This window comes from Neophocaena asiaeorientalis, unplaced genomic scaffold (genome assembly GCF_003031525.2).
Source record: "Neophocaena asiaeorientalis asiaeorientalis breed wild unplaced genomic scaffold, Neophocaena_asiaeorientalis_V1.1 scaffold171, whole genome shotgun sequence".
NCBI classification, from domain to species: domain Eukaryota; kingdom Metazoa; phylum Chordata; class Mammalia; order Artiodactyla; family Phocoenidae; genus Neophocaena; species Neophocaena asiaeorientalis.
Genome location: NW_020174013.1, coordinates 10,095,116 through 10,107,866, shown reverse-complemented (window position 1 = coordinate 10,107,866; position 12,751 = coordinate 10,095,116). Strand labels below are relative to the sequence as shown.

At 48.2% G+C, this 12,751-nt stretch overlaps 1 protein-coding gene across 3 annotated transcripts; it reads left to right on the top strand.

Moving 5' to 3' along the window:
• MCFD2 (multiple coagulation factor deficiency 2, ER cargo receptor complex subunit) lies at nucleotides 1-9,719 on the top strand. 3 transcript variants are annotated; one of them, XM_024753554.1, is made up of 5 exons: nucleotides 1-81; nucleotides 3,478-3,521; nucleotides 5,780-5,940; nucleotides 6,713-6,872; nucleotides 8,248-9,719. In XM_024753554.1, exons 3-5 carry the CDS (start codon nucleotides 5,792-5,794, stop codon nucleotides 8,374-8,376), a joined length of 438 nt encoding a protein of 145 aa, XP_024609322.1. In that variant the 5' UTR covers nucleotides 1-81; nucleotides 3,478-3,521; nucleotides 5,780-5,791; the 3' UTR covers nucleotides 8,377-9,719. The 3 variants fall into 3 exon arrangements, with proteins under 3 accessions (XP_024609322.1, XP_024609321.1, XP_024609323.1); XM_024753555.1 differs by lacking the exon at nucleotides 1-81 and adding an exon at nucleotides 110-450; XM_024753553.1 differs by lacking the exon at nucleotides 3,478-3,521.
• The last annotated feature ends 3,032 nt before the right edge of the window (nucleotides 9,720-12,751 follow it).

Below are 12,751 nucleotides of genomic sequence, written 5' to 3'. Positions count from 1 at the left end.
TCTGAGGACGGGTGCTGGTGAGGCTCACGCCGTAGGGCTTCGTGTCCGGAGAAGGCTGTTTGGCAACTGCTAGCTGCGAGGGTGAGTGAACCAGGGAGCAGCCGCAATCTGGCTGCGGCCTGTGAGGCCTGTGACCCGACCTTGGAGGAAGAAGTCCGTGGGACGGCATTCAGGGGTCCGCAGCGGGCGGGATCCCGGCGTCCCTTCGGGGGGCTCGGGGCTTCTGGCTCAGGTTGGGAGGCAGGAGCGGCCTGGGTGAGGGTATCGGACCCCAAGTCGGTCCGGGAAGCTAGCCGACTAGGAGCAGAGCCTCTCCCCCGGGGCATATGGGCCCGATCAGGGCCAATCTCTGCCCTCTTGGAGACCTGCCGTGGACCTGCGCGCGGGCCTGAGTCGTAGCTCTCCATCTGCTCCTGTACCCCATCTCTCTCTGGAGGAGACAATAAACAGGTCCTGTCGGGCGGGCGAGCTTGGTCAGGCCGTGCCAGGGGAGTGGGGAGGCAGGGGGAGCTTGTATTCCCCTCTAGTATTCCCTGTCTGGGCATGGCACCCGCCATCCACCCAGTTGCCCAAGCAGAAACCTGGGCATCATTCTCACCTCCTACACTCTTTACCCACCCGCATCGATTTTATCACAAATCTCTCTGGGATACACCCACTTCTCCACGCCCAGTTCCTCTGCTCTAGCTAGTTCAGGCCACCTTCATCTTTCCCTTGGACTACTCAGTAGCCTCCTGACTGGTCCCCTGTATCCCTTCTCCATCCTCTGTAGTTTGTTATGTAGTGGAAAGCCAGAGTGATGGTCTTAAAACAGAAATCTGATCACGTCACCAGACCCCTCTCCCCATTCCCTTATCACCCTTCCGTGGATTCCCATTGCTCTTATAACCTCTTGAACAGGGCTTACAAGGCCCTTCGTGACCTGTCCTCTTTTTACTTTAACTCATGCATCTCCACTATACTGTGTCTTCGACCATATTGAAAGCTTTTTATTTCCCAAATTGGGTCAAGTTCCTTCTAGGCTTAGGTGTTTGTTACATTATGTTCCCTCTACCTGAGATGCTGTCCTTTAGCACCTTGAAAAAAAAATCATTCTTCATGCATTAACCCAGGTGTGGGTTGGGGCTTCTGTGGTACCCCAGGGCTGTTGCACGAACTGGTCTTTCTTTTCCAGCAGGCTGTAATCTGTGTGACAGGAGCCTGTCTGGTTCACAGCCCTATCTTTAGAACCTTGTGCAGCACCGAGCTGTTAATGAAGAGTGTTAGCTAAATGTATAAATGAAGCATGGCAGCTCCCTGGGCTCCCCAAATGAACAAAGAGATCAAGTTATTAAATGCCTGCTTTTTCAGAACCAGTTCTCAATCCCCAACCCATGTAGAGGTTTCTTTGCCTAGGAACCTGGTTCTTTTCTTGCTTTCAGTCCAGGACCATGGTAGTTTTAAATGGGGAAATGCCAGTCAGGTTTTTCTTTGGCATCACCTCTGGCTACAGGATGTGTGGCTGCTTTGAGGTTGATTCTCAGCTGAGGGCCCCAGCAGGAGAGAAAAGTGGCTAGCAGCTGCTGTGGTTTTTATGGGAGGAAGGCTCGCTGCAAACTCTTAGGTGTTGGTAAGACACAATGAGCGTGGGCCTGGCCAAACCACTGGTGGGACGGCTCCAAAGGGAAGTTTTTTTTTGTTCTTTTCTTTTGCGGTACGTGGGCCTCTCACTGCTGTGGCCTCTCCCTTTGCGGAGCACAGGCTCCGGACGCGCAGGCTCAGCGGCCATGGCTCACGGGCCCAGCCGCTCCGTGGCATGTGGGATCCTCCTGGACCGGGGCACGAACCCGCGTCCCCTGCATTGGCAGGTGGACTCTCAACCTCTGTGCCACCAGGGAAGCCCAGTTATTTTTTTTAGTGTAGTCAGATCCTCTGTGATAGGGAACAGGACACCTAGGTTGCAGGATCCACTGCCCTGATTCAGAGTGAAGGTGTGCTATACCAGGTCGGCTCAGCACTTTGTAATAAATTCACTAGGGTAAAGGAGAAACAGAGAAAATAGGTTCCCTGTCTTCAGAGAGGGAGAGAAAAGAGAAAAACAAACGGAGCACAATATGTGACCATATGTTAAGGCCAAGTGAGTGTGAGAGACTGCAGACTGAGGTCAGAGGAGGGAACAGTTGGTCTTGGCTGGGAGAACACAGAGGTGACATTTGAATTGGGCCTGGAAGGAACAGGGAGGACGGACAGGTGGAAACAGTGGGAACAAATGCTCTGGGACTGGAAGAGGCTGCTGGAGCTGTGAGGGAAGCCCAGTTACAGTCACGGCACTGCGGGAGCTCCCTGCCATCAGTGGTCTAGCGCTTCCTCCCAGGAATGACGCTTCTCCTTGTGAAGCATGTCTCAGTGGTTGTGTTCCACTCTCTCAGAAATCTCTCCTCTGGATTTTTCTCCAGCCTAGCCTTTAATTTCTCAGAGGCCAGTGAGCCCGGGAACTCCTGGGGCTTATCTGCCAAGCTCTTTGCTTATGGCCTTGAGCTAAGTAGTTGGAGTGTGGATGATGCAACTTGTTCTTTCGGTGGAAGGAACTTGCTAATATTTCCTTTTCAATGTGAGTGGTTTAATTTGTTAAGTGGCAGTCAGATTCCCTGTGCTCCTTGTAGCACTTGTAGGGGGGAGTTTCTCTTCTGTGTTTGTAGATTTGTCTTTTGTTGTGGTCTAATGGTTAGAAACCTGCCACAGCAGACCAAAATGGGCTACGTCCAAAATGTATGGTTCTGGACCTTTATCCTGTCTCCTATGAAGAGGGACTCAAGCACTTGGACTCAAGCACTTGGACTCAAGCACTTGGTTGCTTTTTGGTGTTATTTAAATAGAACCTCTCCCCCGCCTACCCCACCCCTATCTGATATACTAAGTATCCAACCACATAGTTATAGGAAATGGTGCCATGGGTCCGATGACCGCTCAGCTTTTCTATCTGATAGATACCTCCAAAACTAAGTTTCATCCTCAGTTACATTGACATCAAAACTCGGCAGCGTTATCTGTGAAGGTGATAATCCCCCCCAGCTCCCGAGGACCGTGCCACACAGGCTGAGAATCACCAGCCTCTGTGCAGGCACTGTGCCCAGTGCTGGGGATGTGGGTGCAGTCCCCGGCCTCACAGAGCCCAGTTCCGCAGGGGGCACTGAGAGGTAATCAGGCATTTTCAAGGTCATGTGCACAGCTGTTGTCAGCGATGGACAGGACCCTTCTGAAGGGAATCACTTAGGAGCATATGGGAAGAACGCCTAAGCCAGACTTGGAATTGAAGAAGGCTTGCTGGAGAAAGAGACATCTAATGCATAGGAATCTGAAAGACTTGGGAGGAGCTGGCTTCCCCCTCTGGTCCCTCTTGTCCCAGAACTCTATGGTGTGTGGTCAGAACAAGTTGTTCTGCTCTAGTTGGGGCAGTCTCTGCTGAGAGTAACTTGAGACCTTGTTTTCTGGTACCAGGTACAGTGACAGTGGCCTCATCAGGATCTGGACACTTTTATTTGGTAAGATTTGGATGTAGTTTCTGGCTGCTCCTGAATTATTTTGTAGAGATGAGACTTAACTGGAATCCCCCTTTGTATTCCATCCATATAGTCTGGAACAAAATTATGGGATGAATTGCATTAAATACATATTTGTAAAGACAAAACATGTTTATAGTAGAAATTTTAGAAGCAATAGAAAAGTAAAGAGAAGAAAAATCAAAATCACTCCTGGGGACTTCCCCTGTGGTCCAGTGGTTAAGACTCCGAGCTTCCACTGCAGGGGGCGTGGGTTAGATCCCTCGTCGGGGAACTAAGATCCCACATGGCATGGGCAAAAAAAAAAAAAAAATCACTCCTAATCTCGTAATTCAGAAAATAATCTTTGTTAATAGTTTTTAGTCATTGTTCTGTGTATGAGAAATATACATACATTGTTTTGGTTTTTACAAAAATGAATTCTTTTTTTTTTTTTTTTTGACTGTACCATGCGGCTTGTGGGATCGAAGTTCCCCAACCGGGGGTTGAATCAGGCCCACAGCCGTGAAAGCACTGAGTCCTAACCACTGGACTGCCAGGGAATTCACCAAAAATGAATTATTCTTTACAGACTTTATAGCCTGCTCTTTTTCTCTTGGTATATATTGAACATCTTTTTCTGTTTCTGTTATGAATTATGACGATTGCATTATGATGTCCCTATTCAGTTGTGAGACTAGATGCTTCTTTTTATACCCTAGAAGTTATACATCCCAGTGACCATTGTCTCCTTAGGGAGGATACTGCTGATATCCAGCAAAGTGGGTTTGGGAAATTTTCTTAAACATTGTGGGGATGGCATTCTCCCAGGGTCCTACCCTACAGAGCCTTTCAGGGCGGGTCAGAGGGGCTGTAACACCTCAGTGGAGGTGGCGACGGCTTCGGAGCTGAGCCCTGTGTGGCATGTGTGAAGGTCTGACTAGTACCTTATGCTTTCTCTTTGCTGCTCTAGGTTTTTTGGCTGCAGCTGGCCCCTTAGAAATCACTGGCCCTTATTATCCAGGGAAGTGAATGTGTGAGTCAGGTGTTTCCTTTGTGTTGTATGGAGGTCTCCTGGCTATCCTTCACCTTCCTTTTTGAGGTCAGCCTGTAAGCCCCTGGAAAGACCAGGACTTTCTGTTTAACAACAGTTAGTAAAGGCCTGAGCCTTGGTGGGGATACGGATGGGAACAAAGCACTCCTTCCCTCGGGGAGCTTGCTGTGTAGCCAGTTGTGTCTTCTTGTTGACCACGATTCCAAGTCTAGCCAAACCCCAGAAGTACTTGAGGAAGCTAATTCCTATGGAACTCTCCTCTCCAGCGTTCTTTCACCTGGTTCAGTTACTTGCCTCCGTCACAGCCCTGGGAGGTGGACAAGGCAAGGGTTAACGTCCTCTTTTCCGTGTCCACCACTGCGGGCCTTGATCTGACCCGCCCCGTTGCTTCCCTCAACCCCCGTCTCTGGACTCAGTCCATCTAATACTTCCCTGCTCTGCTGCCAGCTGAGCCACTGTGAAACCAAGCTCTGATCTCGTCTCCCATTCATGAACCCTCAGTGGCTCCCATTTATCCCCAGGAAACTTCAGCCCCCTTGGCCTAGCGGGCAAAACCACATCCAGCACGGCCTGGTCAACCTCTGCAGCCTGTTGTCCACCATTTTGTCTATTTCATACCCTCTAAGCTCCAGCCTGACTCAACCACTCGGAATTTCTCTCCCACTTGTCTGCACCTGCCCCTCTGCTCGCACCTTCCCTTCGTCCTTCAGTCCCTGCACATCCACTGCGTGCCCATCCATCCGGGCCCTGCTGAAGTATCCCCATGTCTGTTAACCTTCTCTGGCTTTCCCTCACCCAAAGGAAACTTCTTCCTCTGAACTCTCAGAGGGTTTAATCTTCCTTTAGTACACCTCACTTTGTGCCTTCATTCGTGCTCTCAGTAGGAAGTATTTCTCTCGCCAGACTATAAGCTGCTTGTAGGCAGAAATACTCTCCAAATCCCTATAAGCTCTCATCAAGTTGCTTGGCCTTCCAAAGGGGCGTCAGGAAATGTCATGGACCTGCCTTCCCGTTTGAGTGATGGGGACCTGGAGAGCGCAAGGTCACCCTGCAGTCTGGCGCCAGAGCTGTCCTGGGCCCAGGCCTCCTCTTTCCCAGGCTTGCTTCTTCACCCAGGTTCCCAGGAGTGCGCTGTGTCAAGTCTTGAAAGAACCTCAGTTCAGTTCTGGTGTTCTCACCTTCATCTTCTGTGTTCCCCACCTCCCAGGTACTGGTGACCATGAGATCTCTGCAGCTACTCAGAACCCCCTTCCTGTGCGCCCTGCTCTGGGCCTTTTGTGCCCTGGGTGCCAGGGCCGAGGAGCCCGGGGCCAGCTTCTCCCATCCCGGCAGCGTGGGCCTGGATAAGAGCACAGTGCATGACCAAGAGTACGTATTCAGCCGGGGCTGTGGTCCAGGGGCCTCCCCGTCTGCAACTGCAGCCAGCTGCAAAGGCACGCGCTGTCCAACTTGCCTTCTACTATTTGTATGACCCCTTAACATTTTCCAAGGATGATATTTATTCCTTATGGCCACCTGTAAGTCAGCTATTCTTTTTTCACCATCATATCACAGATGGAGGATCTTGAGGCCCAAAAGGGATAAATGACTTGCCTGAATTCATTGTTTCTCTCTTTCACCACAGACAGACAGACACACACACACACACACACACACACACACACACACACACACACACACACACACACACTGGTAGTTGCGAGTCCAAAATAGAGCTAAGGTTTCTTGCTTCTGACAAGACCTTTTTCTTTTGTATTGGCATGTTCAAACATTGAATCATTTGTTGCCACTTTTGCCCTAGGCCAGTTAGCCTCACACATTATACTCTGTTATCCTTAAATTGGTTGAAGAAAAAGAAATTAATAGCTCCCCAAAATGCTATAACAATATTCCAATAATAAAAAGGAAAAACACCCATGATCTTGCCAGGATAACAGATGAACTACTTGATTTTTTTTTTCCCCTGCTCCTTTCAGGGCCTCGCCTGTATCTGTCTTCCTTGAGTGTGGTCTGCCACTGTTGGTGTTTGTTTTTCTGGGATGGATGAACTTTAAGATCTTGAACGTTTCAGAGTCCTTAAGATTTTGGTAGGATCCCAGCCTCGCCACCAAGTGGTCTGAGTCTCACTGTTGGTCTCTAGGCATATCATGGAGCATCTAGAAGGTGTCGTCAACAAACCAGAGGCAGAGATGTCCCCACAAGAACTGCAGCTCCATTATTTCAAAATGCATGATTATGACGGCAATAATTTGCTTGACGGCCTAGAACTCTCCACAGCCATCACTCATGTCCATAAGGAGGTAGGTCAGGCAATGGCTCAGTAGACAGCAGCTTGGAAAAGCCTCCCTCTGGTAACTCAGTCCCCGAACTTGATGACCTCCCCCGTCCTTGTGCAACACTATTGCTGCTTCTCCTTTTTCTGCTCACCCTCTGTTCTGCCTCTTTTCCTGTTCAGCGGTCCTTCTCATACAGGGTGACGGGCTGAGGCAGAAGCCCCAGAGCTTTCCTTTTATCTTCAGCAAGTGCTGCTGGCATTTCTGCTGCACGCCAGCATCTGAGAACCAGCTAAAAGACAGACCACATTCCAAATGCAGAACAGGGGAGAAGTTATCTCATTTGGGAAGAATGGAGAGTCAGGGGACCAAGGGCTCCAGGGATTTGGGGATAATTGAGGGTTTGGGTGATACAGTACGGTGCTCGTAGTTTACAAAGCACTTTGTGGCAGCTTAGAGATCTCGTTTGATCACTGCAGTAGCCTGGGAGCAGGAAGGGGCAGGCCTTGTTATTGCCCCCAGTTTGAGAGGTAAGGAAGCTGAAGTTCAGATCTTATGTCTCCAGATCTAACGTCTGTCCCGCTGTGCCACACTGTAATCTCTAGAGAGCAGGAGAGGCATAGTTGGGGAGGGCATGTGCTCGCACGGCTGGGAGCTGAGCCGGGCGCGGTTTGCTTTGAAGGCTGCGGGGAGTGCTAGGGCTCGCACAGGAGGCTGGCATGACGAGCGCAGGGTCTGCTATGGGAGGCATACAGGCGGACGCCAGGCAGAGGGACTGTGGTCCAGCAGCCCTGGCAGGCAAGGATGCTGGTTGCAGCAGGAGAGGGAAGGGGGACGTGGGAGAGGAGGCAGGGGAAGAATCAGCTGAGGACGTGAACAGCAGTAGCTCAGCGCTCGGCCCTGTGAGCAGAAATGCCTTCGCCTCAAAGATCACGATGAGGTCTACTGGTCGGCAGTGCCTTCTTCGTCTTGTTCTGACCCCGAGATGTTGTCTAGCGTGGACTGTTTCCACTTTAGCAGAGCTGACCCTCAGGAGGGCCTGGGCTGTGAGCTTTTCTCTAGGATGGGGCTGCAGGTCCTGGAATCTCTGAAGCTCAGAATTCTGTGTGGACCCAGCTTTCTACAATGAACACATATGACTTTTGTAATGAGAAAAGAATGAAAAGTAATTTTTAAAACAAATAAGCGAGGGCTTACTTTGATTGTATCATCCTTTTAACTGCCAAAAATCATTTCTAAATTGGATTATTATGAATTGACTCTGGATCTGATATGTGGTTTGTGGATTCCTGGAAGTAGAAATACTACATCTGAAGGAGTTTATTGACATTTTATTTTGGACATTAACCAAGCGCTTCCAGTAAAAGATGCCGCTCATCCTTGTCTAATTTGTACCTTGTAGGAAGGGAATGAACAGACACCAATGAACGAAGATGAACTGATCAACTTAATAGATGGTGTTTTGAGAGACGATGACAAGAACAATGACGGATACATTGACTATGCCGAGTTCGCAAAATCACTGCAGTAGACACGGTGTGGCCACCTCCCAGTTAGATCAAATGTGAACCATTATATTGTGACCAAACACTTTGGGTAATGCAAAATAACTCATTTCCAAAATACTGCCGCGGTGTTTTGAACCCGTAGCAGCTTGTTACACTGGGGTGAGAAAGAGAAATCAGAAAGCAGAGAAATGGGACATACCGTAGAGTCCCCAAGTACTATTCAATCTCTTATTGGACAAGGGCTTGATTAAAGAATCCTTTTAAGAATATTGGATAATTGGAGCTGAGCACTCAGGAACTAGACTGGAGAATGCTGCCAGGCTCTTGGTTTTAATTCATGCTACCTGAAGAGTAAGACAAGCTCTTGCTAACTGGACACACTTTTCAGCAACTGAAGGAATGGAATGAATGCCACATGTTTTCCCTGGTGGGTCCTGTCTTCAGGAAACATGGTCAGTATTCTGTAAAGTTCCCCTGGCCTAGATGATTACTTGTTCTGGCCAAGGGAGTATTTATTAGGCTATTTCAAAGCCACAGCATCTATTTCGAAGAATGTCAAATAGTTCAGCTAGCCACAGAGTCTAAGATTCTGTATCTCCTGGCACTTTGGAAACCGCACACCACTGACCTAAGTGATTCACCGTTTTCAGTTTCTCAATATTTTATAAAACTACTGCCACATCCTTACGCTTTCTTTTATGTCTTCTTCAACCTAGGAGAGACCTCGAGTCTAAAAGTGTTCTCTACTTCTCATCATTAGCAAATGTTACAGCTTTCGAAATATTTGTATTTAACTCTTGTTTCTAGGGTTCTGTTTTGCAGTTTAGAAGCTCTTGGGGATAAAAGGACTTGATCCCTTCTGCCCGATACAGCAGGGGTGAGCTACTAGCTGGGCTAGTAAGTGAGACGTGTAAAGATTATTCACCAAGCACAGCGATTAACCCAATGCAAGTCAGATTTAGAAAGAATGTTGTTTAAATTACCTCTTCTAGCCTGGATACGTGAATCCTTTCAGATCAGGAAAGGTTAGAAAAAGAAGCCTGAAAACTCTTAACATTGTGAATAGTAATTGAAGACAAGCAGCAGATTATAATTTGGTTTATGGGATGTGACGCATGTGCTGTGATAGGAAACCTGAAATGATGGTTGAATGGGGAAAACACTGCATAAAATTTGCTGTAAGATACATAGAGACTTATTTTCTGTACCAAAGTATTCTTTCAAGAAAAATAAGTACTTGTAAAAATGGTTTCGTGTCAAGTATTTGTGCAATCAGAGCTGAATTGTAAACTATTCTTGCAAAGTCTAGTATTTTGAAAGATTTATATAATGAATTCTCGATATATGACTAATAAAACCGATGAAACAAAAGAAAGAGCAGTTGATTTTGTCCACATAGGCTGCTTCTCCTACCACACGAAGGGTCGGTTGGTTTAATGCAGAAGTTTACACGTGCCTTCTCCATCCCAGGTGCTGGGTCCCACCCCGGCGCTACCCTGTTCCTTTCTGCAGGGGTAGATTCCCAGGATTCACAGTCACTTTCCCCTTTTAGGCATTTTTTCCTCTGAATGAAATCACTTTTTTGGACCTTCCTTCTCTGGCCAAGTTCAGATTATGACTGCATTCTCTAGCTTAGGAAAATACAAGGTTTTCTCCTTGAGTCTGGTGACTGGTTTTTCTTTGCCAGAAAATTTAATTAGATAGTGTTATCGAAAGCCTCCCTGGCCCAAGCAAAAAGCACAGTCTTCCCTGGCTTTTGGGGAATGACACTTTGTTCTGCCAATTGAAAAATGAGCAAGGGAAGAAGTTACCATTGCCTCCCCCCCCAGCCCCACCCCCTGCCCGAAGCCCCTTCTTCATCCAGAGCTGCCCTTCTGGGTGGATCTAGAGAGCAGGTTCGCGGTTGAAAGGACCTCGCACTGTTGGCAGCTAGGGAGTGAGGCAGCTGGGGAGCAAGAAGCCGATTCTTACAAGGTAGAGTCACCCGGACCAGACACCTCTTTCCTCCTCCACAGCTGGCTGCTATTTGAAATTATTCCATGCTGGCCTCTGCGGTCCTGTTAGCCTACTTTTCCTCTTAGGAAATTTCCCTGTGGGAGAGGGGCCTGCACCATTAGGGGCAGAGCATGGTCTACCCTTCCCTCTCATACCCCCTTTATCTCCTCTCCCTTTTGTGAGGCATTGGCCTTCTCATAGTTCACCTCAAGGATTTCTCAGAATGTGTAAGAAACATCTCTGCACCTTAGTTTCTTTATCTCTAAAATGAAGATAAGTATACTTGAGAGAGGCCGCCTCCTAACAGCACAAGCCTTGGACTCAGGCAGAGCTATGCTCTGAAGTTCTCCCCACTGCAGTTTCTCATCTAAAACTATAATGAAGCTTACCCCCACAGAGTGGTTAAGAGTATTAACAAAGTGAGAGAAAGTATATAAAACATCAAGTAAGTGGCTGGCAAAGGGTAGGAGCTAAACACGGTCAGTCCCTTGTTCCTCAGCCTGGCTGAAGAGTCAGGGCCCCTTCTCACTGAAGAGTGGGAGCTTGAGGGGCTGGACAGAGGTTTACGACCCCTAGGGGCTCGCATCAAAGGGTCTTCTCTGCTTGTCTTTTTTTTAATCTGAATTTTCAATTTTTTTTTAGTGTTTGGCCGTACCTCGCAGCTTGAGGGATCTCAGTTCCCTGACCGCGATTGAACCCGGGCCATGGCAGTGTAAGTGCCAAATCCTAACCACTAGGCCACCAGGGAACTCCCTCTTCTCTGCTTCTTATATTCCTCAGTCTAAGTGCTGAATGAATGAGTGAGTGAGTGAATGAATTCTCAGAAGAGAAGAAATGAAGGGTCGTATTGAATGCAGTGGTGAAAGACACAAAAGCGTTGAAGTAGAAATCGGACCAAAGGAGTTTTCTGCTCACCTGGCCTCCTGACAGTTGATTTCACTGGGCCTCAGTTAATCCCCCTGAGGAAGGGGAGAACTGACCACCTCCCACATTTCCTTAGTTGGCACACAGAAGGCACCAAGCCATTAGCTATGCCTCCCTCCTTAGAAAGATCTGGAAAAGAGAAGAGAGGCACCAGCAAGTGTGCAGGGCTGTGGGGATAGAGACCACCAGAGGACAGCTGCTTCCAAACTTGCTTTTTCACCTGCGGTTCCCCAAGAGAGTTTTGGAGGTGTGTAGTTTTAAGAAAGCACTAGAGAAGGATTTTTAAAATAAATGGCAACTACAAGATGATAGAATAAAGGCATCTATATCTCCATCTCAGGTAATTTGTCCCAAATCAAGAATAAGAACAAAAAAACAAATTCCATCTTCAGTGGCCTGGGTTTGCCAGATGTGAGGGTGGAAAGCAGGAGGAGAGTGGTAGGTAGGCTGACAGGAAGGGAATGGGGGTGGCACTGAAGGAAGCAGCTTCTTTGTCCCCTAGAATTCTAGAAAGGTTCAGGGGCTAGAGGAACGAGGTACCGTGGGAGGTGGACATGAAGTGCGGAGCCACAGGCAGGGATTATTCCAACCCTGTGAGAGGAGGGGATAGACCCAGCCAGGCCCAGTCTGTCTCATCTGGGCATCCCCCATTTGGCCTCCCCAGAATACTGCAGGCTGGCTCTGAAGGAGGTGAGCCAGAGACGCTCTTGTCTCGGGAACGCCACGTGGAGAAGAGTGGGGATGAGGGACCATGCTAAAAACAGAAGTGAAATGCACTTCTGCACATGACTACATAGCTCCAGACAGCCAGGAGCCAGGCTTGTGTTCCCTGTGAACGACAAGTTCCTTCTCTTGAGAAACTGAGCTGCCCCCCGCCAAGACCTTCAATTACGAACATTTTGGGGTTCCCAATGAAAAATCAGGATGGCCACCTGCTCCCCCAGCAGACAACCACCAAGTGGAGCCCGTCCACACACCTACGGCTGCCAATCAGCTTGTTAGTGCCACACTTGAATATGAATGGTTTACTTAGGATCATAAGTCAGTTCGGGGAAACCTTCAACACCACAGAGAGACAGTAACCAAAACAAACTGAGAAGAGGAACATTGGGGAAACTGAATTAACACGGGGATGAGCAGACAATTCAAAAAATTATAATCAGTGTCCTCAGAGACGTGAGACTTGATCACGTCCATGAAACGTAATTAGGATGCCATGAAAAAGGAAAAATTGGAAAAACAATCTAGAAATGAAAAATGTGATAACACCTGAGAGGTCTCTCAACAGGGACAAGTTATAACACATCCATAACATGGGACCCTACTCAGCAACCAAAAGGAACAAGCTAATTGATACGGGCAGCAACCTGGGTGAATCTCCAGAGCATTACGCTGAGTGGAAAGAAGCCAATCCCCAAAGGTTATCTACTCTATGACTCCATTTATATAGGATTCCTGACACGACAAAATTAAAGAAAT